At 52.4% G+C, this 21359-nt stretch overlaps 9 protein-coding genes across 9 annotated transcripts; 3 read left to right on the top strand and 6 right to left on the bottom strand.

Annotated features, from left to right (window-relative positions):
• Positions 1 to 47: 47 nt before the first annotated feature.
• On the bottom strand, positions 48 to 2012 carry PV08_08642 (uncharacterized protein; the record flags this gene model as incomplete). Its single annotated transcript, XM_016382967.1, has 1 exon — positions 48 to 2012. The coding sequence occupies one exon, from the start codon at positions 2010 to 2012 to the stop codon at positions 48 to 50; it is 1965 nt and encodes a 654-aa protein (XP_016233670.1).
• Positions 2013 to 2327: 315 nt separating this feature from the next.
• PV08_08643 (uncharacterized protein) lies at positions 2328 to 4115 on the bottom strand (the record flags this gene model as incomplete). The annotated part of the gene is made up of 4 exons (XM_016382968.1): positions 2328 to 3287; positions 3338 to 3610; positions 3680 to 3784; positions 3843 to 4115. The coding sequence occupies 4 exons, from the start codon at positions 4113 to 4115 to the stop codon at positions 2328 to 2330; spliced, it is 1611 nt and encodes a 536-aa protein (XP_016233671.1).
• Positions 4116 to 5473: 1358 nt separating this feature from the next.
• Positions 5474 to 7161, top strand: PV08_08644 (uncharacterized protein; the record flags this gene model as incomplete). The annotated part of the gene is made up of 5 exons (XM_016382969.1): positions 5474 to 5985; positions 6039 to 6240; positions 6290 to 6602; positions 6650 to 6737; positions 6804 to 7161. 5 exons carry the CDS (start codon positions 5474 to 5476, stop codon positions 7159 to 7161), a joined length of 1473 nt encoding a protein of 490 aa, XP_016233672.1.
• Positions 7162 to 7910: 749 nt separating this feature from the next.
• PV08_08645 (uncharacterized protein) lies at positions 7911 to 10637 on the top strand (the record flags this gene model as incomplete). The annotated part of the gene is made up of 5 exons (XM_016382970.1): positions 7911 to 8184; positions 8253 to 8392; positions 8442 to 9052; positions 10364 to 10465; positions 10556 to 10637. 5 exons carry the CDS (start codon positions 7911 to 7913, stop codon positions 10635 to 10637), a joined length of 1209 nt encoding a protein of 402 aa, XP_016233673.1.
• A 284-nt stretch (positions 10638 to 10921) lies between these two features.
• PV08_08646 (proteasome subunit alpha type-4) lies at positions 10922 to 11944 on the bottom strand (the record flags this gene model as incomplete). Its single annotated transcript, XM_016382971.1, has 3 exons — positions 10922 to 11270; positions 11371 to 11857; positions 11914 to 11944. 3 exons carry the CDS (start codon positions 11942 to 11944, stop codon positions 10922 to 10924), a joined length of 867 nt encoding a protein of 288 aa, XP_016233674.1.
• A 518-nt stretch (positions 11945 to 12462) lies between these two features.
• PV08_08647 (uncharacterized protein) lies at positions 12463 to 14463 on the bottom strand (the record flags this gene model as incomplete). Its single annotated transcript, XM_016382972.1, has 3 exons — positions 12463 to 13851; positions 13910 to 14020; positions 14083 to 14463. 3 exons carry the CDS (start codon positions 14461 to 14463, stop codon positions 12463 to 12465), a joined length of 1881 nt encoding a protein of 626 aa, XP_016233675.1.
• Positions 14464 to 15591: 1128 nt separating this feature from the next.
• On the top strand, positions 15592 to 16480 carry PV08_08648 (uncharacterized protein; the record flags this gene model as incomplete). The annotated part of the gene is made up of 2 exons (XM_016382973.1): positions 15592 to 15770; positions 15916 to 16480. 2 exons carry the CDS (start codon positions 15592 to 15594, stop codon positions 16478 to 16480), a joined length of 744 nt encoding a protein of 247 aa, XP_016233676.1.
• A 520-nt stretch (positions 16481 to 17000) lies between these two features.
• Positions 17001 to 19579, bottom strand: PV08_08649 (uncharacterized protein; the record flags this gene model as incomplete). The annotated part of the gene is made up of 3 exons (XM_016382974.1): positions 17001 to 18442; positions 18493 to 18746; positions 18801 to 19579. 3 exons carry the CDS (start codon positions 19577 to 19579, stop codon positions 17001 to 17003), a joined length of 2475 nt encoding a protein of 824 aa, XP_016233677.1.
• Positions 19580 to 20341: 762 nt separating this feature from the next.
• PV08_08650 (uncharacterized protein) lies at positions 20342 to 20845 on the bottom strand (the record flags this gene model as incomplete). Its single annotated transcript, XM_016382975.1, has 1 exon — positions 20342 to 20845. The coding sequence occupies one exon, from the start codon at positions 20843 to 20845 to the stop codon at positions 20342 to 20344; it is 504 nt and encodes a 167-aa protein (XP_016233678.1).
• Positions 20846 to 21359: the final 514 nt, after the last annotated feature.

The raw sequence follows: 21359 nt of genomic DNA on the forward strand, positions 1-21359 counted from the left end.
ATACATACGGTCATACCTGATGAGAGAAGAGAGAAAGAAAAAAATCTTCAACCAAACAAAAACCCATATTCAACTCCTCTTGGGTATATCTCTGTCCAAGGCACAGCCATACCCGCTGACGTGTTTCGGTTTCTATTTCGCACGTGATAGTCGTCGTCGTCGTTGTCGTCGTCATCATGATCGTTGTCGTTGTCGTTGTCGTCCTCACCCGGGCCAGAGTTTAGAGCCTCCCTCCTCGTTTGGAATATCTGTACCTCCTGGACCTCGGAATCGTTCCTCGACCACACTCCACTCATAAACTCCAAGGCCGAGTCGAAGATCCAGATTCCCGTCCTCTCCTTCCACCGCACACAGTAGTCGATGGCGACTTTTCGATACCGTAGATCTCGGCTGGGTACTTCGACGGCAGCTAGTATGATGGGGAGTAAACATTGTTTCTGAAAGTTGCTGTCTGGAGGTAATTCGGCGACGATGCTGAGAATCTCGATGGCGAGGTGTCTTGGGCCTCCATCATCTGAGGAAGCCGTGACACGAAACGGCGATGACGATGACGATGACGATGACGACGATGACGAGTCTGGGTCGATTGTAGTAAAAGCAGACTTTGTCGTGGATGAATCGAAATCGAAACCGAAGTTGACATCGTAATTGTCATGGACAAAAGGGACCAAGACGCGTTGACAATACAGCAACAGTCCCAATTTCCAGACCTGTGACATGGCATTGAGCAGACTGTTTTCCTCGTCGCCAACCAGAGCTCCTGTGATCCTCGCTTCAAAGGCCGTGATAACTTCAGCCGAGATGGCATCGGGGTGTGCGGCCGTCATGGCCAGATCGTACATGTCGAGGAACATCCCGTCTGGAAGCCCGTTGAGCCCGATCATGCTCCACTCCGTCTCGCGCTGCCACAGCATCAACGACTCGAGGTATCGTCGAGGAAAGATTGGCGAACAGCGTGACAGCATCGCCGCCGCGACGTCGTACCAGAGTAACATGGCGATCTGACTTCGCAGGTTCTGCCGTGACTCCGCCACTCGTATGCCTCCGCTTGACTCGAGAACGTTGAGAGCTCCTCGGAGATGAATGGCCCAGTTAGACACCCCGGACTCGGCGTAGTCCAATGCTATCAGCAACAAGGTCGTGGATATGGCTGATTCAAAGGAGAGGTCGTTGAAGTGAGTCGCAAAAATCGAGAGGGCTTTCGCCTTGAGACTGAGTACACCCAGGCCCTCGGCCTGGTGAGAGAGATGCGCCTGTTGACGTTGAGCAAGGGCAATTGCCGCGTAGAGCACGCAGGGCACCTCATCGTGGATTTGAGGGAGGGCTGCTTGCCACGGGTTGACCGGCACGTCCCAGGTGAGGGTGGTTTTGGAAAACCGGGCGTGGTAGAAGGCTAACGCATCTTCTACTGGTGGTCGCGACAGTCTAGGAGACAGAGGCAACAAAACCTCGTGCGACTCGTATGTTGCAGAAAGTGGCGTCGTGCTCTTCGTCAGTGACCAAGAGGTCGAAGGAGATGTCGGGTTGACAGAGCTCCAGTTTGATGAGATGGATGAGCGCGCGGATCGGTCAGGCGGGGTCGGAATCGATATGCGTGACTTGGAATTCTTCCGTGGCTTCTTCCTCGGTTTCTCTGATGAGTGCGTCTGATCTACGAATACAAAGGCCGATGGTTGAGGTAGCTTTGGTTGAGGCTGGGACTGGGATTGTGGCGAGGAAGTCTCCTCGGAGGGAGCCCTCCGAGTCACTGAGGCGGCTGCCTTGAATTTCGATTTGCCCAGTCGAACAGTTCCTCGCTCCCAATTCAGCGCTTGGATATAGCCGCCGCATGTCCCGCCATCGTCAAGACAAGCGCTGCACTTTGGGCGACGACGGTCGCATGTCCGGCCCTTTTCGGCACAAGTGTGGCAGTCAGCCTTGGCCCAGCCTAGTGAATTTGTTCGTTTGCCAGCCAGGTTTCTTCGCTGGGTCGCCAGACCTGGTGCCGAGGAGGTGCAGACTGTCACCGACATTTGCGCTGGATCTGAGGCATGCCGTTTGCGAGAAGAAGTGAGATGTAGACGGTAGAGGAGGAACCAAGTGTTGGGGACCGTTTTTTGATAACCGGAAAAACAGATAAGGGTCCTGATCACGTGATGCGGGGTCTTATCGGGCGCTGGAACTCGGCAGGAGCCCGATTGGAGCCGACGAGACGCTGATAACAATAGCGAGAGGGAGAGGGAGATATTGATTCTGAGAACTTGTATAACACTGCGCAAAAAGCATAACTCATACACTATTACCCATATCAGCGCCGTCCTCTAAAACTTCGCAATACCAACACTATCCTACTTGCGGCCCATTGCCTTCTCAACCGCCTCCAGCGCTGCCATGACCTTTTCGTCCATCTGTCTTCTTCCAACGATGCACAAGCTGACCGGAGCTCCAACCCACTTCTCTGGATCGTACAGCTCGTAGTTGTACTTGTCCTGCTCGTTCATGGGCGTGTAACCTTCTTCCTTCTTGTCCTTGTCGACATCGACACTAGTCACCGGAAAGACGACGGCAGGATAGTCAAGCAGGTTCCATTGGCTCGTGTATGGCCAGTATCGTGCCGTGTCATGAAGAGGAGCGGCTCCAGGGGTTACAGGGGCTAGAATGACGTCGACTTCTTGACCAGGCTCTGCCGTCTTGTTCCAGTGTTCGGCGTATTCCTTACGATAGGCATCTCGCTCGGAACAGAGATGCCAGTACTCGTGAATATCAAGTTTCTTCACCCCAGCCTGCTCATGGATGATAAATTTGGTGAGGGGGAGAATCGGCTCTCCGGATTCCTTGATCGGAGCCAAGGTGTCCTCGCCGCCGTCTGGGAAGTACAGCCGGGATACAATATCCCAAGCCCTTTCGTGATGATACGGCTCCCAGTCCACTACCTCCATCCCCGCTGTCTTGCAGGCATCAGCGACCATCTTCATTGCTCTCATTGTCGGGGGATGTGGCTTGACAACGCCGTCAGACCATTCGATGGCTATCTTGAGCGGTTTTGTCAACGTGACAGGCGTCCATGGCTTGACTGTCAGCCAAGGATCATGGCGCCAGGGTTCATTATCCAGGATGACTTTCATGAACAGGTTAATGGTTTCTCGAGATTGAGCGAGAGGACCTGGGGTGGCTATGACAGACTCCCTGCCGTTATTGGCGGCTTTCATACCCTGCAATGAGAGTCGCCTAGACGTTGGTTTAAACCCATATATGCCGTTATCGCTTGCTGGCGCACGAACTGATCCTCCAATGTCTCCGCCAAGGCCCTGTCGTGAAGTTAGCCCTTCGGTGGCTTAGCTGTGCCATGAGGACTCACCCAGATGCTTCCTCGAAAGCCTACGAGCGCGCCTTCACCGCCACTGCTCCCACCGCAAGTCAGGTTTCGGTTCCAAGGGTTGACCGTCCGACCGTATATGTTATTGTTGCATTCGAGCGACATCAGCGTCTGTGGCCCCGTTGTTCGAACATACCAAACACAACCAGCGTTGTATAAATAGTCGTTTAGCGAATTAGGGAGCGAATCGCCGCCAACCCAAGCGACGTACGAGGCGTGACAGGTTTTCCCCCTGAGCCCGTGGTGTTCTTTAATCTGAAAAAGTCATCAAAAGTCATCAGTGGAGGTCCCTGAGCATGGACCCTGAAAACGACTCGTACTGACTGAAATTGGAAGCCCATGAAGCGGACCAATGGGTTCAGGAAGCGAGTCAAGATATTTGGCACGCTCAATTGCCTCATCCCACATTAGCTCCGTAACACAATTGACCTGGAAAGTATCTCAGCACATATGCATACCAAAATTGGAAGTCTCTTGGATCTCGTACGGCATATTGTGCAAGTGCTGCTCGGCGTAGAAACGCTCGAGTCAATTCCTCAGAAGTGACTCTCTTAGCACGCAGCATCTCGAGGAGTTCAATAGCATCATAGTCCTGAGTAAGCTCATATTCTCTCGGAGTCAGGTACTTCTTGGGCAATTCTTGAGACGACAATGGCAGAGGATCTGGGAGAGGATCGAATGGTGGATCGACCTTGCTCAGGGTCTCGTCTCGAAAATCTCTTGCAGATTTTGCAAGCTCTTCCCAACGTGCGAGAACCATTGTGGTTGGGCTTCAAAGATACCACCGTCGACAAGACAAGTACTGGCTGGAACGACCTTGTCAATGCAACGAGGTATTGGCTCGATCTCCTAGGGATTCGTAATTGCTCGCGAGCTGAGTAAACTTGTTGCGACTGCTACCGTGGTAGTTTTCGCTTAACCCAGGTAGTGACACAATAAGTACTCTCATCAATTGATGCCGATGCATATGGCTGGAACGGGCCTGGTGGCTGAACACGAGCAAACAGCATCTCAACGTGAAGCATGTAGTTACGGAGTATAGCGTCGCCGCCCAATCCCGAGGACAGCTTTTGATACCTTATCATCGCCCGCCCGTGGCATGCATATGCCAGGAATCGAGATAAGAATACTGGAGTACCCTGCTAGGAAAGCGGCCTGGCAGATCCGTCGTTGAAGTGGACCACTATTGCCGCAGAAGCTCACGGCTTGATTAGGCAAGAGAGATGTATTATTGCCTTCTGGATGCATTCAGTTATGTTGGTGTGTCGCTGTCCTCGCATGCATAGAAATATGTAGGGATAGGCACTGGCCCCTGCTGTTTTCGGGACTCACTATCGCAGACCATGGATTCATGCAGATGAGCGTCGCTAAACAACGATTTGATACGCGGTCATCCCTTCAGCCTGGCTAGACGTCCTCTCCGCACGACGGAACTCGGAACTCAGGGTATCATCATATCCCGGAGTACTTGGCAAGACTGAGTCTGAGAGGCGTGTCCACGACGTTCTATGTTGGAAGCTGAGACGTAGAGACGTCGACCGCAATGCCGTGGGGTAATTGCGGCAGACATCCTGATGCTTGCGTCTCCCACATCCAAAAAATGGGAGGGCAGGAGGGTACTCTGTCGATGGACAGATGCTCGGAACTCCTGCTCAAACGTGTGTTGATCTTTTGTATCCCAACTTATCTACGGGATACTAGACGGCCAACGATCGTCTCTCGGACCCGCAGAAAAGCCATGATAACAGCGCGCATCAGCTATTCGGATTGGCCCTGCAGGGATGACTGCCTTCAGAACCTGGTCGAGATGATTAGCCTGCGACTTGCGCAGTGGTAGTGAGCGGAGTCTCGGTGAGATCGTATGTATCTCTGGAGACCCTCTGTCAACTGGATCACATATAAAGCCGGTCTAGATCAATCTCTTCCCACGTTGGTAACCAAATCACTCTCTACCTGCCAACACAGGCGTCGAAGCACTTCAGACTAAACTTTTGCAAACAAGTCCGTCACCGCCGCTATGAAGTTCATGGAGCCTTCATTGGGAACGGGCCGGTTCCGGCTCAATCGACCCATCAATCAGAACTTTGTCGTTGGAGCGTGAGTTTCATCCTCATCACCATGTTGTTTTGGAACGATACTGACTGCGGGATTAGCATTCTTTTCTGTTTGCCGGGCATCTATCTTGCTCTTACCGGCCTCGGTGCTGGTGGAGGTCGTCCGAGTTCCCAAACGGTTGCGTCAACCACCAATGCAGTACTTTACGGTCTTTTCTGTCTTTTTGGCTGGATTGGCGGGGCCATTCTGAATATCTGTGGCCCCAAAATTACCATGATGTTTGGCGCAATTGGATATCCGCTGTATGTCGGGGGCCTTTGGTACTTCGATCGTCAAGGCCATAATTGGTTCCCCTATTTAGGAGGCGCCATTTTAGGTGTGACTGCGGGTTGCCTGTGGACTGCGTGCGGTTTTATTCAATTTGCGTATGCCCAGGAGGATGAGAAAGCACTGTTCATCACCTGGCAATGGGTCTTTACAAGCTTCGGAGGTACAGTCGGTAGTTTGATCGCCTTTGGAGTCAACTTCCACCAGACTGAATCGACCGGAGTCTCGAATGCGGTGTATTCTGTCTTGTAAGAAATATTCGTGCTTGCATGGTAGCTGGTTACTGATTCTCAATGTCCAGCATCGTCATCATGTGCATGGCTATTTTGATCGCCTTCTTTTTCATCATCGATCCAAAGAAAGTGGTGCGAGATGACGGAACACATATTGCCATCTTCAAAGATCCCAATGTCATGGAAGAAATCCGGGGTCTCATCGATCTATTCACAGACTGGCGGATATTGATGCTGATCCCTGCCATCTTTGTGGCAGAAATGAACTTGGTGAGTAAAAGTACTTACCTTCACCGGCACAACATTTAACAAGCCACAGGCCCTTCTTTCCAGCATCAACGCTTACTACTTCAACCTGAGAACACGGTCGCTCAATAATGTTCTCTTCCAGTTTATCATGATGCCATGTCCTCTTATGCTGGCTTTTGTCATGGACACTAACCGTATCAAATCTCGGCGTGTTCGTGGTATGGTCGGAACCTGTATTATGGGCGCTCTGTGTCTTGCCACGAATGCCGGCCTGGCCGCCTGGATCGTCAAGAACGATGTCAACAGACAGAAGAATACACCGCCAGGTGTTGACTGGTCCGATAGTGCCTTTGGGGCTGGCTTTGTTCTTTATCTGCTAGAAGGTATGGTCACATCCCGGTTTGCTGACGCCTCCTGACGACTGAGCTAGGCATCATCTATGCTACTTATCAGATCTGCGTCCAGTGGACAATTGGGGCACTTTCAAATGACCCACAGATCTGCTCAAGACTTAGCGGGTAAGTAACACATTATCCTCAAGTTCACACCAACGTGGTGGACCTGTGCTGACGCAAACCGTACAGACTTTTTAAGGGAACGACAGCACTGGGAATGTGCATTTCCTTTGTGCTAGACTCCAAGAATGTTTCTTACCTCGACCAATTGATCGTGCAATTTACATTGTACGCCATCGGTCTGGGTTTCCTCCTGATCATCATCTGGACTCAGGTGAAGCCAACCAACTATTTCTTGGAAGACAATGTGATTGTTCCTCACAAATGGGAAGACCGAGCACGACTCGAGGGGTTCGTTGGCGAGGAGCAGATCGAACGGGAACATGAGAAGGAACTGATGGCAGAGAAAGCCGTATCTGTCGGGGCCAAGGGATCGATGGAAGTGAATGAAGTTGGTCGTCGCACTTCGCATGGTTCGAAGGTTTGAGTGCAGGAGATCGTTGAGCAAGAGAGGAACTTTCATCAAGAATTAGACTGCGCAAACTGGTCCCTGTGTTCTTTTTGGGCAGAGAAGACATGAACAGTCCGTAGATAGGGAGAAGCCCCTGAAATGAAATGCATTCCGAGAAAACTTCGCTGTCAGGCCAAAATGGCTATATCGCCCGGTATGTCCGAATCACGATGCTTGAGGTTCCGGAAGACGAACTGATGTGGTCAGGCGGAGAAGTCGTTGACGTGTTGCAAGGTCCCAGGTCTCTCATTCCAGTTTCGACAAAGTCCGACCAGTCCCTATTCACCAAGAAATGTAGTAGCGGGTTGTCCTCTCGCATCACCTTGGCCTACTGAGTCCCTGGTTGATTAACCCGCTCTTCCCCACACCCGACAGGAATTAATACGCCTGCATTTTCTCTTGCCATAATAGTCCCGTTGCTCCGCTCGTTGATTTTATTCATTGTTGCGTTGATAAGTACCTGGTAATTGGAGTGTTTCCGTTGTGGTGGCGGGGTCACCCACGTACTTTATCAGTCTGGGAACGAGGCATCTCCAAATCGGGCAGGAGAGATTCCCCTGTCCGTCATTTGGAACATCTATCGTGCCTTTGGGGTCGGAGAAGTATATAATGAAAAGGACAAAGTCATCCAGTTGACACCACATTCTGAACAGTCGTTGCTGCAATTCCACGATTTTTTGTGCCCAAAGAGTATATCGTTGTTCATTTGCTTGTTCCACTTCAGAATGGCACCCTCGGCCGTCGAAATCGCCGTTCCTGTAGCGAAGACGATTGACAGCACAGATAGTCGTAAGGAGGCTGATGAGCTCAAATCTCCGGCCTCGCCACTGCCCGAGGTCAAGATCTTTGATGCTGCGAGTGCTACAGTGGAAGACTTGGTAGACGCCATCACAGTTGCTGGTGGGGTGGTCATCCGCAATGTCCTGAGCCAAGACGAGTTGGCAAACTTGGAAAGGGATATTCGGCCGGAGCTGGAAAAGGACACAGCTTGGGGCGACGGTATGTTCGGTATCTCTGGATGTCTCATCACAAGCAGCTTCGGTTGCCTGACACGAATGTACCTGTAGGAGATTTCTTCCCAGCAGAAACTCGAAGGGCATTTGGGCTCGTCACGAAATCGAAAACCTTTGCCGACCGCATCTTTGGTCATCCGCTCTGGACGGGAGTAACAGATGCATTGCTAACAAGCACGCTGAAGCATAATTGGGTGAGCTGTGTGGATTCCAAAGGCGGATCTTTGATACTGACCGCAACAGATTGGCGACAAGAACGAACTGTCGGTCTCTCGACCACAACTAAACAACACCATCGTATTCAGTATCAACCCGGGGGCCCGGGATCAAGCACTGCACCGTGACGACGCGATCCATCACATCTATCACCCTGCAGCGGCAAAACACGAGATAGGTCGCGATGCAGGCGTCGGGTTCTTCGTAGCAGGTAAAAGGACTACCAAGCGGAATGGCGCCACGAGGTTCATTCCAGGCTCGCATCTGTGGGACTATGCCGCGGGGCCTCCAGAAGAAACTCAAACCTTCTATGCCGAACTCGAACCTGGTGATGGCTTCATGGTCTTGAGTGGGTGCTTCCACGGCGGAAGTGCTAACAAGACAGATCAGCCCGACGAGAACGGCGAGATCCATCCAGAAGAGCGACTCGTGTACAGCACGTTCATGACGAGAGGCTGGCTGAGACAGGAAGAAAACCAGTACTTGATCAATCCGGTTGAGAAGGTCCGCGAGTTGCCCGAATGGATGCAGGAGAAGGTGGGATATGGACTCTCAAGACCATTTCTGGGCTGGGTCAACCTCAAGAGTGCTATGGAATGGCTTCATCCAAATCGAGGAAGGAGGACTGGTGACCTTTGGTGATGGGTTTCCCAGCTTCTGACTCGGTTCTGTGGTGGTGATATCTCGACTTTGCAAGCCTGTAGCCATGCGACGATCATCTTCATCCGTGTGATCAAAGGCTCGACGATGTTGTGTAGTAGCAAGTGCAAGGATCAGGATGAGGATTGAGAGCCAGGTGGAACGAAACTGCACAAATCCTTTCATTATCCCTCGAGGCTGTTACTCTGGTGTAGTGTAGCCATACAATCTTCATGACTTGGATTCCGATCACCTGACCGGCGTAATGACTCGTATTTTCCTACGCGCATGTCGAGGAACACTGTGTGGAACATCATCTCAATTATTGACATGCGATCGACACCCCTGATACCTCTGACCTTTTTCCAAGTGACTGACGACCAGGAATCCAAGTTGCGGCCACGACGACGTCCTCAAACAGTCGACCGACACCCAAACGATGTGGTAAGGCCACTCTTTTTCTACCAGACAGCCACAACCCCCTGACAAGAAGCCTCGTTTTGTCTTCTTTTGTCACAACGCGCTCGCTCGCCAGCCATGTCTACGCTACGCACCCATTACATTACAAAAGAAAGACCCAGAACCACTGACTAACGTCCACATTCTCGACCAGCAAACACGTCCTAAACGCCCAAGTCTCGATAAGGAGTCCATGCTGTAAGTTTACATTTGCTGAACCCTTTTTACTCATGTCTGTCTTGCCTCCCGCCTCCCCTCCCCCTCGGGGGGAGCAACGGCAGCACAGTGGACTTTTGGAAATCTTCAAGGAAAGAAAAAAAAATACAAACCTACCTACCTGTACCTTGCTGTTACTTTGTTGTTCAGTGCACCACCGTTTTTCCCTTCACTAACGACGCCACCCGCCAAAACCATCAACAGGTAAAAAGTGGTTTGACTGTGCAGAATGCCACGCCGAGCAAGAATCTCATCCACTCTTGCAAACCTTTGACATGGTACTGTATACATACCGCTATGAGCACCGTCCAACTTCAATTCTTCATCTCCGTCTCCATCTCGCCTCATCCCGCGGCCTGTCTGATGTCGTCTCTGGGGCCAAAAAGGGGGTCAAGTCAGAACTGCTGGACTAACAGCCTAAATTCGCATCGTCACCACACAGACATTCATATGCAAAAAGTGCCGTAAAGCGTTTCGAAAAAACACCCAAGATTGGGATGAGAGGTATGTACACACACACACACACACACACACACGAAGATATGAGTCATGCTATCCCTCGAGTCGGAAGCATGAACCAGTATCTATCCGTCTGTATCCTCGATTCATATGTACATGTGCTAATTTCTCACTAGTGACGAATACTGTCCGAATTGCGACAATCATTTCGTGATAGACGCCGTGACGCCAAAGGCAGCACTCAAGGTCGAGAGCGAGGATACGAGGATGGATGCAAGGTACGTTGCCCATGGTGTATTTTCATAGAAGGAGTGTTTTTTTCCCCTTTCGCTCCGGACTGGGCCCTCCCCCTGACCCAAGGATCACAGAATGCTCAAGGATGAACGGGTCCGACAACCAGAGCAAAGGACCATTTTCGACGTCAGAGAAGCCGCGGAGAAGCTGGGTTGATGTTTGAACGTGGATGTGGACGAGGCTCGTCGCAGACGGGAAATGTAGAATTCGACGGATTCCGCCTCATCCTCACGAGGCACGACACTGCACGGCACATCGAGGACGAACAATCCTTCCGCCGTTCTAAAATGCAAAAGGTAACAGGCAGGGAGAGCGCACGGCAACAAATAGAGAGACAACATTCGCCTTCGGTCAAAGGTTTCTTTATTGGTTCTCAATTTTTTAATCACCAGAACTCCAGGCGCTCATGCAAAGGGACAATTACAAAGTGACCTGGATGATCAGGTGTCCCCTGAGCCTTCGCCCTCGCCGACGGGCCTTGTAGGTAGAGTCGAAGTGCCAGGACCTGAAGCTGCCGCTCTTCCTCCTGGCTTCTTCTTTGCCTGCTCTTCCTGCTTTTCAGCCTCGATCGTCTTGACGTATTGTTCAATCTGCTCCGAGGGCAACATCTCAATGGTCTTTCCAGGAGCCATGATGGCAATTTCGATGTTCTTTGCGCCGGTCTGGACAACTTCAAGTAGAGACTTGACCGTCAACGAAATGGTAGCTTCCCGGTCCATGTCGTCCTTGTGATTTCGTTCGAGGAACTCTCGTACCGTCTTGCTCGATCGTCCGATGGCATTTGCTTTCCTGCTCACAGATTAGCACACTAGCACATACACACAAACACAGACAGACAGCCCACAGAGGGCCATCCGATCCCATATATACACACGGGATCACCACTTACCAAGCAGAGTAAATGCCAGAAGGCTCGGTCTGGTACAGTTTGGGTTCTTTGCTACCCTTGTCGAAGCCGATGATCAACGTGCTGATCCCGAAAGGTCTAACACCGCCGCTCTGGGTGTATCTTTGCTGCACGCCCGCCACGTACTTTGTGATGTACTCGATCGTGACGGGATCCTCGACCGTCAGTCTGTGGGATTGAGCCTCTAGTCGTGCCTTGTCGATCAATATCCGGGCGTCGGCATTGAGACCGGCGAAAGCCAGACAGACGTGGGTATCGACGAGGCCGATCTTCGAAGGCGTGATTCTGGTATCTTGAAGCTTCATCGCTGATCTCTTCTCGCATCCCAGCACCACAATGTCCTTGCCCTTGACGCCCACTGCGCATGTTCCTCGCTTGACTGCCTCCAGAGCATATTCGACCTGAAACACGTGGCCGTCCGGACTGTATCGGTCAGTTGAAGCAGGGGGGAAGGAAGCGGACGGATTACCTGAAGACTACGGAAAGTTAGCCTGTGTCTTCAATACGAGGACCTCAACAACCTACCTGAAAGCGCACGATCGTAGCCGGAAGCCATATTGGAACGAAGCTTTACGTTAGGAGTAGTCGATGGGGGAAGGGTTGGGTTGCGCTCAAAGACACCTAGCTTGCTGGGTTGCTGTTCAAGAATGGACCGAAGGTCTTCCAGGTGTTCTTTGTAAATGATCGCAGGAAAGCAAGCACTACAGGTACTTTACATGACACCGTCTCTACGCGAATGAGCCGCGTCTCCAGCCGTTGCCTTGGACCTGCCAAGCTTGGGTTTTTCGGGTCAAGCTCGAATGGTCTGCCGGAGTCAGTACGGTCGACCAAAGACGCCGATATCTAGCATTTCCTGAGCTTCGATATCAGTCCCATCCGACGATAATGGTTACATGCTACGATTGAAATCCACAACAAGAAAGGAGCTATTGTAGCAGGTACAAAGCATGCGTCATCATCATTATTGACTGGGTAAGTCATGTTGACGTGGTAAGCTACTTTTTGATCTCCTCTAATCGCTAGGTATCATCGCACATCTCTCGGTTGCATATCCATCCCTGAGAACGCAACCGCTCACTTCTTTGGCTCATTGGTTTCGATGCCATCATACACCGTCGACTTTGGCAATTTGCTCCACGGCGCGAACGGGTTCTTGCTGCTCTTCAAGACGTCCCTCAACTCCGGAAAGTGTCTTGACAATACGTCTTTCATCCCGTTGTTCTGAACCCAGTCCAGACCTTCCTTTGTATACGTCTTTGCATTCCACTGTCCGGCGATGAATCGATCGCTCTTTAGGCGTCGGCTTGCCATGAGAATGAAGACACGGAAGGCAGTGTCACTGAACCCAAACCCTGCTGGTATAGGCTCACTATGAGACCCGACGAGTGCGTCAACGAGCTCGATGTCTCCGTTGTACGCATCTGAGAGATCCTGCGCAAGAACCTTGTTGCCACCAGTAAGTTCTTCGAATGTCTTGGGAGCCGGCATGCGCAACAGACGACGGAACTGGTTGTACCGAGGCACACCTCGCTCACGGTCGCGCAGAATGTCCACAGTGCCCATGTCGCGATGTACGCCGTCTGGTGTGGTCAGATTGCGCAGGAAATCCGGATAATTCGAGTTCGTAATGGCGCCGGGGTAGTTGATGCCGAAGGAATAAAACGCATCAGCGAAAGATAAACCGTTGTCCAGGGGTGTCTGGGCGTCTTTGAAAAGCATATTCTCCACAGGAACAGTCGAAGTGTGTCCGCCATCTTTGGCGTTGAAGAAGGCGATTGTATCCGGGATGAGGGAGTGCATTCTGTACACAGAGACAAATTCCTCTGTCAGAGAGTACGGCACTCCGAACTGATCTACTCCCGAGCCTGGGATGCCACTGATGACCTCGCTAGTCTTCGAGATGCGACCTAGCATTTTGGTCAAGGACTCGCCAACGAGACCCCACCAGTTGGCATTCATGGCAATCTTCAAGGTGGGATGGGCGAGGATAGCAGGCGTCCACTCCACGGTATGGATCTTGGCCATGAGGGCACAGTTGACAAGTCGGGCTTTGTCGAAGATCTGGTCTCCTGTCCAGGAGGGATATGCCCGGCGCAGCATGTCACAAATGGTGTTGTGCTCGAGGGCGAACAGGGTGTGCAGCATCTCCATCCCTATCCACCAGTTGTTGTTGAATCCGGTCAAGGGGTTGCCGTCGGCGTCACGGGGGATAAATTCCACGCGACCTTCCTTGGTCAGGGTCAACTTGCCATCACTGTTTAGGTTTCTGAGTGACTTTGTCGCGGCTTCACTGGACCCGTAGATTTGAGAACTGTCCCACCACGCGGTGTTCTCGTTTCTGTAGCCAGGACACTCGATGTCTGTTTGACTGAGAACCTCATCTGGCTTTGTTTTTGGGAATTGCAATTTGCCATGTGGCCAACTGTCTCCCGTGGGCAGAGGGACGTCGAAGTTTTCGTCGCTCTGTCATGAATTAGCCAGCAGAAACATACTTGACGTGTGCCGACGAGGACCAACATACGCTCTCATGAAAGAACCAGTCATGGGTTTGAAATTGGATCCAAGCTGCCGCCAGCAAGTTCAACGTTGTTGCCGGGATGAAAGTCTTACGTGCCATGAAACGATCACTCAGCTGGGTCAAGTGTCAGTTTGTACGGCCGAGGGAAACGAATCAAAACCTCAAGTCAAACTCACCATCCTCGGGTTTGGAGTCCACAGTTCATCCTCTGTTGGCTTGATGGTCAATCCTCGAGGGAAATTCCGCCCAAATCTTTGGAACGCACATCCCATGCGTGGCATCTCCGTCGAATTGAACTTTCCATCTGAATTGCGAGCATATTCGAAGCGCTCATCGGTCATGGGATCGGTGGTCTGGGTACCTTGGTAGACGCCGGACGGGTATCCATCATGCAAGTTGTACTCGCGGAGCTCGACACGCAAAGCTTCGAGGTTCAGCGCGCCAACGATCGCGGGCAGCTTGTGCCAGGGTATGAGCTTGTTGATCAAGTGAAATATGCCCACCAGCAACCGATCAGTAAGGCCTGGCTTGTAGCTAGGTCTGATGTGTGTGTCCATGACGGATGATGTTTGGTGCAGGGAATGAATATGTGAGTATCTTCGTCTGTATCTTCGACGCCCTTAGTCGTTGTGCGGGAAGAAAGAAGTACAGCAATGCGTTACGGACCTTCTTTCTAATGGGCAATACTGACGATGACAAGAGGATCAACAGGAGCACATGTTCCGTATGTTCAAACTCCTGGCATTGCTACGGAGTATGTGTCAAGTCAACCAAACTTCCACGCCGGTCCTGATCGTGGCCGGGCAATCAGAGTCATCAGCCCCTCTGCACCTCCCTTGCTGGTTACACAATGAGAGGAAACCTCCAGACCCCCTTGCACCTGCACGCTGCACCCTGCATCACCCCGGGCTTACATGAAGCAGACAAGGTACAGTTTTATGATCGGCTGCGAATGAATCATGCGCCAAGATGTGATGAGGAGATTGACTGGTTCGCTTACTGCAGGATTATAGTACGCTTTGCCAGAGACGGCGGATATTTAGTTCTGGCAAAATTGCCAACGAGGCAGTCAGAGTCAGCCTGACCTGCACGCGTCCATCAGCTCGTTTTCAGCTCGCTCGCTCGCTTCCTTTTGAATCCAATCGCTCGTACGCAGTACGGAGTATGCCCTGGCCAGAACATTTCCTTTGCAGTTCTCCGTACGGAGCTGTGCATGGCTTGCATTTCGCGGGGTCCAACATTGCCCATTTCCAGCCTGTGCTACGTGAAACACAGTGCGCCCTGTATCGAGTAAATGCTGACCATCAGCTGGAAGCGGTGTGGCTGGCTGCACAGACAGATGGCCTGCTGATGTTTCGAAAAACATGCAAGCACAGCACAGAGTGAGTACCATGTGCACAGAAGTTCGGGTTCGCCTCTTGCTTTCCTGCTTCTTGCCGCAGCCTCCTGCCCTTCCGCGCGCTTTCTGTATGCTGGACCCAGGAATCTTCTCACCCTCACCAACTCAGCTTGACGAGAACGAAGTCAGTCTTTTCGTCTTGCCCATCTCTGTCGATTCTTCCCATGAGCTCGTCCTTGTGACCTTGGGGCCTTGACTGCGTCTCCTTAGAAAAAAGGGGGCTTCATTCTTCGAGTTTCGTTCAGTTCCTGGCGCCCCTTCTACGTAGACACCACCCTCGCTCACAATGTATCTCTCCTTGACCAACATTATCAAAACATTGTTCACCGGCGGCTATGCCGACAAGAAATCCAGATCCCAAGCATCATCTGCACCTGCAAATGACGACCACAGCTACCAAAAGGGGGACATTGAACATCGCAGTCCGTGTCCAGGGTTGAACGCCCTCGCCAACCAAGGATACCTGTACGTACCTGACCTTGCAAAATACCTAGTACTTTTTTCGCCTTTGGGTCCCGTTCCTTTGTTTGTGCCCTGCATTGCGCCGCGTCGGCAGCATCTCTTGAACCATTTTGAGGTATGAGCCCGTTCTGACCACATTCGCCAACAGCCCCCGCGACGGCAAAAACATCACGCTCGCCCAGGTCCAACACGCTCTCCAAACGGCGCTCCACATGGACTGGCTCGCGGCCGCGTCGCTGGTGTCGTCGCTCCCGCCTCTCCTGCGGCCCGACGGGACCTTCGACCTCGTCGACACGCGGCGGCATAACGTCATCGAGCACGACTCGTCCTTCACCCGCCTCGACTTCCACCAGGGCGACAACTACACGCTCCGGCCCGAGATGTTGCAGGCCATGATCGACGACGCCGGCGGGGGCGGCAAACCCGTGACGCTACGCTCGCTCGCCCGCACTTTCAAGCGCCGCGACAAGGAGAGCCGCGCCGCCGGAGCGCCCCGGCTGCCGCTGAACCTGTGGTTCGTGAGGGTCCTCCAGGCCGTGGGGGTGATGAACACGGCGCAGACCGGTGGCATCCTGACTCCTGAGCTCCTTCATGCCGTCTTCGTCGAGGAGAGGTTTCCCGACATTATCCTCGAGAACCCCACGCCACGGACCGTCTTTACCTTGCTGGGCAATGCCTTGGGCATGATGAAGTATGTGGTGTTTGGATCATGAGAGAAAGAAGCAGTAGCCGTGCCGTCGTGGTTTGTCACTCTGAACTCTTGGTAGAGCAGTGTCAATCGAGGAAGGAAAAAAGTGTCAATCGAGGAAGGTAAAAAGGTTCATACGGCATTGCTCAGAGGCATTTCAAACAAACCCAGAAAAAAATGTAATAAAGAAACGAGAAAAGAAAATCATTCTTCGTTCACATAAACAAACTTTCCAGCAACTACCTACCGATCATTCATTCTTAAGAGGCATACTAGGTTCAGCATGCATTGGCATCAGAACGGCATTGGCATTCACACAATCTCTCAGGGACTGCTGTACATTGTTTGTGTTTCGTAACTCTTCATTCATTCCCACCCCAGTGTCAGAGTCATTGTCAGACGGACAGCGCGCCTCGTCTTGACATACCTAAGCCGTAGTCAAACGTGAGATAGTCCAGAGAAACTTTCTCTCCAGCCCCATCCCATCGGCAGACGACAACCGAGACCACCACAAGGACCAGCCAGGCAGTCGCTGAAACCGCCGCTCAAGTGTCGACACCAAAATAAGACCCGATGGCCGCCCCGTCTCCCCACAAAGGTGCCTGGACATATTCGGCGGCTCGTTCGTGTAGATTGCCGACGGTCCAATCGCTCGACGAAGAAGTGCTGTCGGGGGTGATGGGTCCCACGGTCAGATTGGGGTTTCCCACGCCGACAATCCCACTGCTTGCCAGGGCGGGCGAATACGGCTCCTGCTTCAGACCCGACGTCACGCTCGGATACCGGGTGTTGTTGGGCTGTGGAGGGCTGTTGACGGCCGTGTTGCCCAGGTTCGTAGCGAAGAGGCTTCCCGATCCAGAAATTCCATTGGCGGTTGAAGCAACGACGGGGTATTTGACGGTCGCGGCTGGTCTAGGCCCGTTCAGAGCGGCGTTTAGCTTGCCAAGTGCATTCAAAGATTTGGCCATACTGCGGACCCAGTGCGGAGAGTCAGCAAGGGGCGGTTGTTCCGACCCCGACAGATCCTGAGGCTGTAGATCGAATGTCGATTCCTCCATGGTGCGTTGAGCAACAACTCGCTCAAGGTCACGCAACAGTGCCAACCGGTGACCATCCTGGCCTGTGTCTGGGAGCGTGCCCAGCAAGAACGCTGCCGATATGGCACGTTGAATACCGATCCAAGACCGAGATGCGAACTTGCACGTATTATGCAACTCCACATATGCAGCCACGGTTCCTTCCAGGGCCTGGACACATTCACGTCGGAACTGCGCTCGGTTGACTGAATCTGAACCCGGAGTGTTTGGTGCAGAATGGGATGTCTTACGACGTCCACCGGGAGATTGCGTTGGAGTGGACACGGCGGTGGGGTCCGTGGAAGCTGACTCCTTCAATGCCGGTCGACAGAGTTCACTGATAATATAGGAGCTGTGAAGTTTAAGAGCCAGGCGTTCCAGATGTTGTGTCACCGTATAGCATACATTCCGATCGCGAAGATGAGCCGCACCTTGTGCAACAATGTTTGCAATCTCTTCGGTATGTTTTCGGATCGTTTCCCAGGTCATCACGGCCCGTGGGTGAAGGAGACGCTCCCGAACAATCTGCTGCGTGAGCCTGATTATGGCAAACATGCTCTCGGCGTAGCTCCGATCTCCTGGTGAGCTGAACTTCCCATACGGTATGTCCGGAATGCACAAGACGCTCGAAGTCGGTCGGTCATAGCTCACAGCAAAATGTGAGTCCTGCCATGCAAGAGCCCACCAAATTCGTCGCCGAGTCCACTTCTCAGCCTCGGTAAAGTGATTGGAATTGATCTGTAGTCCGATGGAGAACGACATGCGCAGTGTCATTCCGAGGAAGATGTATGCCACACCGGGGTTCATGTTGTATGACAGAACATTCCCGATGATAAGTGACGCTTCGATCGTCTCGAGACAGGGGTGGGTGAGAAAGTTGGCCATGCGCAGAGCCTGATATGAGCAACAAACTAGCAGCAGTCAGTCAAGACCAGATCAAAGTATGCATTCGACGACGCACTGTAAACTTGTGAAGTCAATTCTCTCTCCTTGGCCGGTCTGTCTGAACATTGAGCACCCGAAGCGAACACCGCAAAGACGAGTGATAACCAAGCCAGCGAAACTCCGTACGGCTTGTTCGGATCAAGTTCTAGGTTATCACGGAGAGCGCGCGACCTGTTGGACAGCATAAACAATAGCGTGTCTTCAAAGCTGGCTGCATCAGGCACAACGGGATACAGAGTGCCCGATACATCTCGATAACCGACGAAGAATCTGGACAGTGTTAGCAGTGGTTATCGGCAACGTTGTTTGCTCGGACATGCTTACTCTCGACACAGTTCATCATCAGGAATCGCTTTACACAAACCGCTCACATCTTGCATGCTGGAAGCCGTACTCCATAGGTCGACAAAAGGGTAGGTGGCGCTCTCATTATCCAAACCTAGCTTGGGCAAGATATTTTCTTCCAGCAGCGACCGCGCAGTGTCTTGTGTCGTCTGACTCCTACCCAGAGCCATCATATATGCAAGTACTGATCTAGAGCCCACGTGCATGGTGCCCATCTGGTTACTTGGAGCGTGATAGCCTTCTCTTTCGGCTTCCTCAGAACGACTGTGGGAACCTGGTGCGCTGGGGTCATCCGCCTCGCCATGCAGTGCTTCGGGGGTCATAGACTCGCTCTTGACCTGAGTGCGTAACTTCTGGATCTCTCTGTTCATGCGTTCCCACTGCTCTCGCGGCACCGTGACGTTGGGCCCGGATTGGCGGGCCAGATCCTGGCCTTCGACCGGTGTCCCTTCGTTACGTCCCACACCCCCTGGCAACGCTATCCGTCTCTTCTTCGTCGGTCGCTCGTAGGAACATAGCTCGGGGTGGTCTCTTTTGATGCAAGAATCGCAAGGAAGGTTCCTATCACACTTGACCTTGCGCCGATGGCATGCATAACATGCCTTTGGGTCCCTGACCTTTCTCTTATTCCTGATGATGGCATCTATCTCTTCCTGGGACATCTCAATTCTGCCGTCTGCGTTAGTTTCGAAGCTGGGTTCTTCGGAGTAGTCGCCCGAGCCGTGACCGGTTGACGGCCGCCGGGTTGCCGTGGCCATGGTCCAGGCGAGCGACAAGTGGCGTCGAGGTCAGGATCGAGGTCAACGAGCCAAGGTCGCCGTAGGAAGTGCGAGAGTCAGGCAGGCTATTTGGCCATGGTGAAGACGAGTGGTCTATGGACGAGGCCAGGCGCCCGGTGTGAGGGCTCGGACAGATGATACAATACTCGGAACAGTGGACAAGAGATGACGGACAGTTTAGTAGTAATTTGCACGAAGTTTAGTGGGAGAAAAGACGCGCAGGGCCATCGCTAAGATGATAGTCTCCCGCCTTCGTTCGCCCAGCAGACTCTGCCCATTGGCCTTCGACAGGGCTAGAGCAGCGCTAGTGACCAACGGAGTTAGCGCCTTGGCAGCCTTACCTCGGAAGCTCTTCTCCTTGTCTTCTCCCTCGCCCGCAGGCGAGTGCAGGGAGTGCTGGGGTTCCCCCCGGCTGACACCAGGCTCTGCGGCAGACCGCGACACGCCGGAAGACCGGAACCAATCGAAGATGCTCCATCTTAGTCACAAGCCTAAGGAGTCTTTATAAAGGCCGGCGAGAACGCCATTTGATCCTATGGTAACTCGTACACTCCCTGGGATCGCGACAGCGCCGGATCAGGCTCCAGAAATGACATGCAGAAAAGGATGCTATTTCCGATGGAGCCGTATGTAGCCGTGTGTATGTGATCTCTTGTTTGATTCTTCGGAGAGCCGATAACTCGTACAGTCGCATCTACAAAGACGACTTGCAGTTGCTGCGCTGGTATGGATAGACGGCAGCTATTCGAAACTCGTCTTGCTCACGTCCTTACCCTTGACTTCTGCCTCCTTCGCCCGTGCCCGTTTCATCAACCCTCTCAGTTCCTCCGTGCCCTTACTATCTAAGAACTCAAACACTTTTGTGATCTTCTGGCCCGTCTCATCCATGTCCAGAACAAAGACGTACTCTCCATGATACAGCCACTCAGCATCGTCAGAGTCCTTGTATTCGTCCCGGAACCAAGTCTCGCTAGTGGCATGGAAAATGACCTGCCGCTGAGCTTCGTTGACCCAAGTCGACCGCGCACGGACGGGAAACCCCTTCATGATTCCCTGAAGGTCTCTGATGTGCTGAGCGAAGCGAGCGCCGTCTTGTGGCGGAGGGGGATTGACTGAAGCAGGACCAAAAGTGTGTTTGTACTCTTTTGGTGACTGTAAAGATGCGAAGAGATCTGCGTCCAGGGTCTTGAAGGCCGAGATGTATCGCTCTGCAGTGCTACGGAGGGTGGTTGCGAGGTCGGACATTGTGAAGTATCCGATGCAGGCGGGTCTTCTTCAGGCTTTCAGCGAGTAAAGTACCAGGAGGCACCTGGTGCACCTAGTTGCCGAGGTATGCAATGCTCTAGGAGGAGAGGCTTGCTGAGGATGAGAGATTTGCTCCAGAGTGCCAGGCCTTGAAAGATGGACTTACAGTTGCGTGTATGCTACTCGAATTGATTTTGGCTACGACCTTATATACTTGACACACGCGTTCGATAGTGCTGTATGCTAGTCACAACAGACCTATGGATAGTCTCCGAGATATGTCGGAGTTAGGAGGAATCTGGGTCCGTCGTCGATCGATACACGAAATGCTCTACACAGCGAAACCCACGCTACCAGTGCAGCTGGTTTTGGGGGTACCTCGGGTGAACCATTTCTTTTCAGGGTGTGGATCTTGATCTATCCATTACGTCTGGAGCTATCGAACAGCCTCATGCGTGAATAGGTCCGCATCCCCTGTTCAGTGTGCCAGAATTAAGAAACTTTTTACATGCCA

The sequence above is a fragment of the Exophiala spinifera genome (genome assembly GCF_000836115.1).
Source record: "Exophiala spinifera strain CBS 89968 unplaced genomic scaffold supercont1.6, whole genome shotgun sequence".
Lineage (NCBI taxonomy): Eukaryota > Fungi > Ascomycota > Eurotiomycetes > Chaetothyriales > Herpotrichiellaceae > Exophiala > Exophiala spinifera.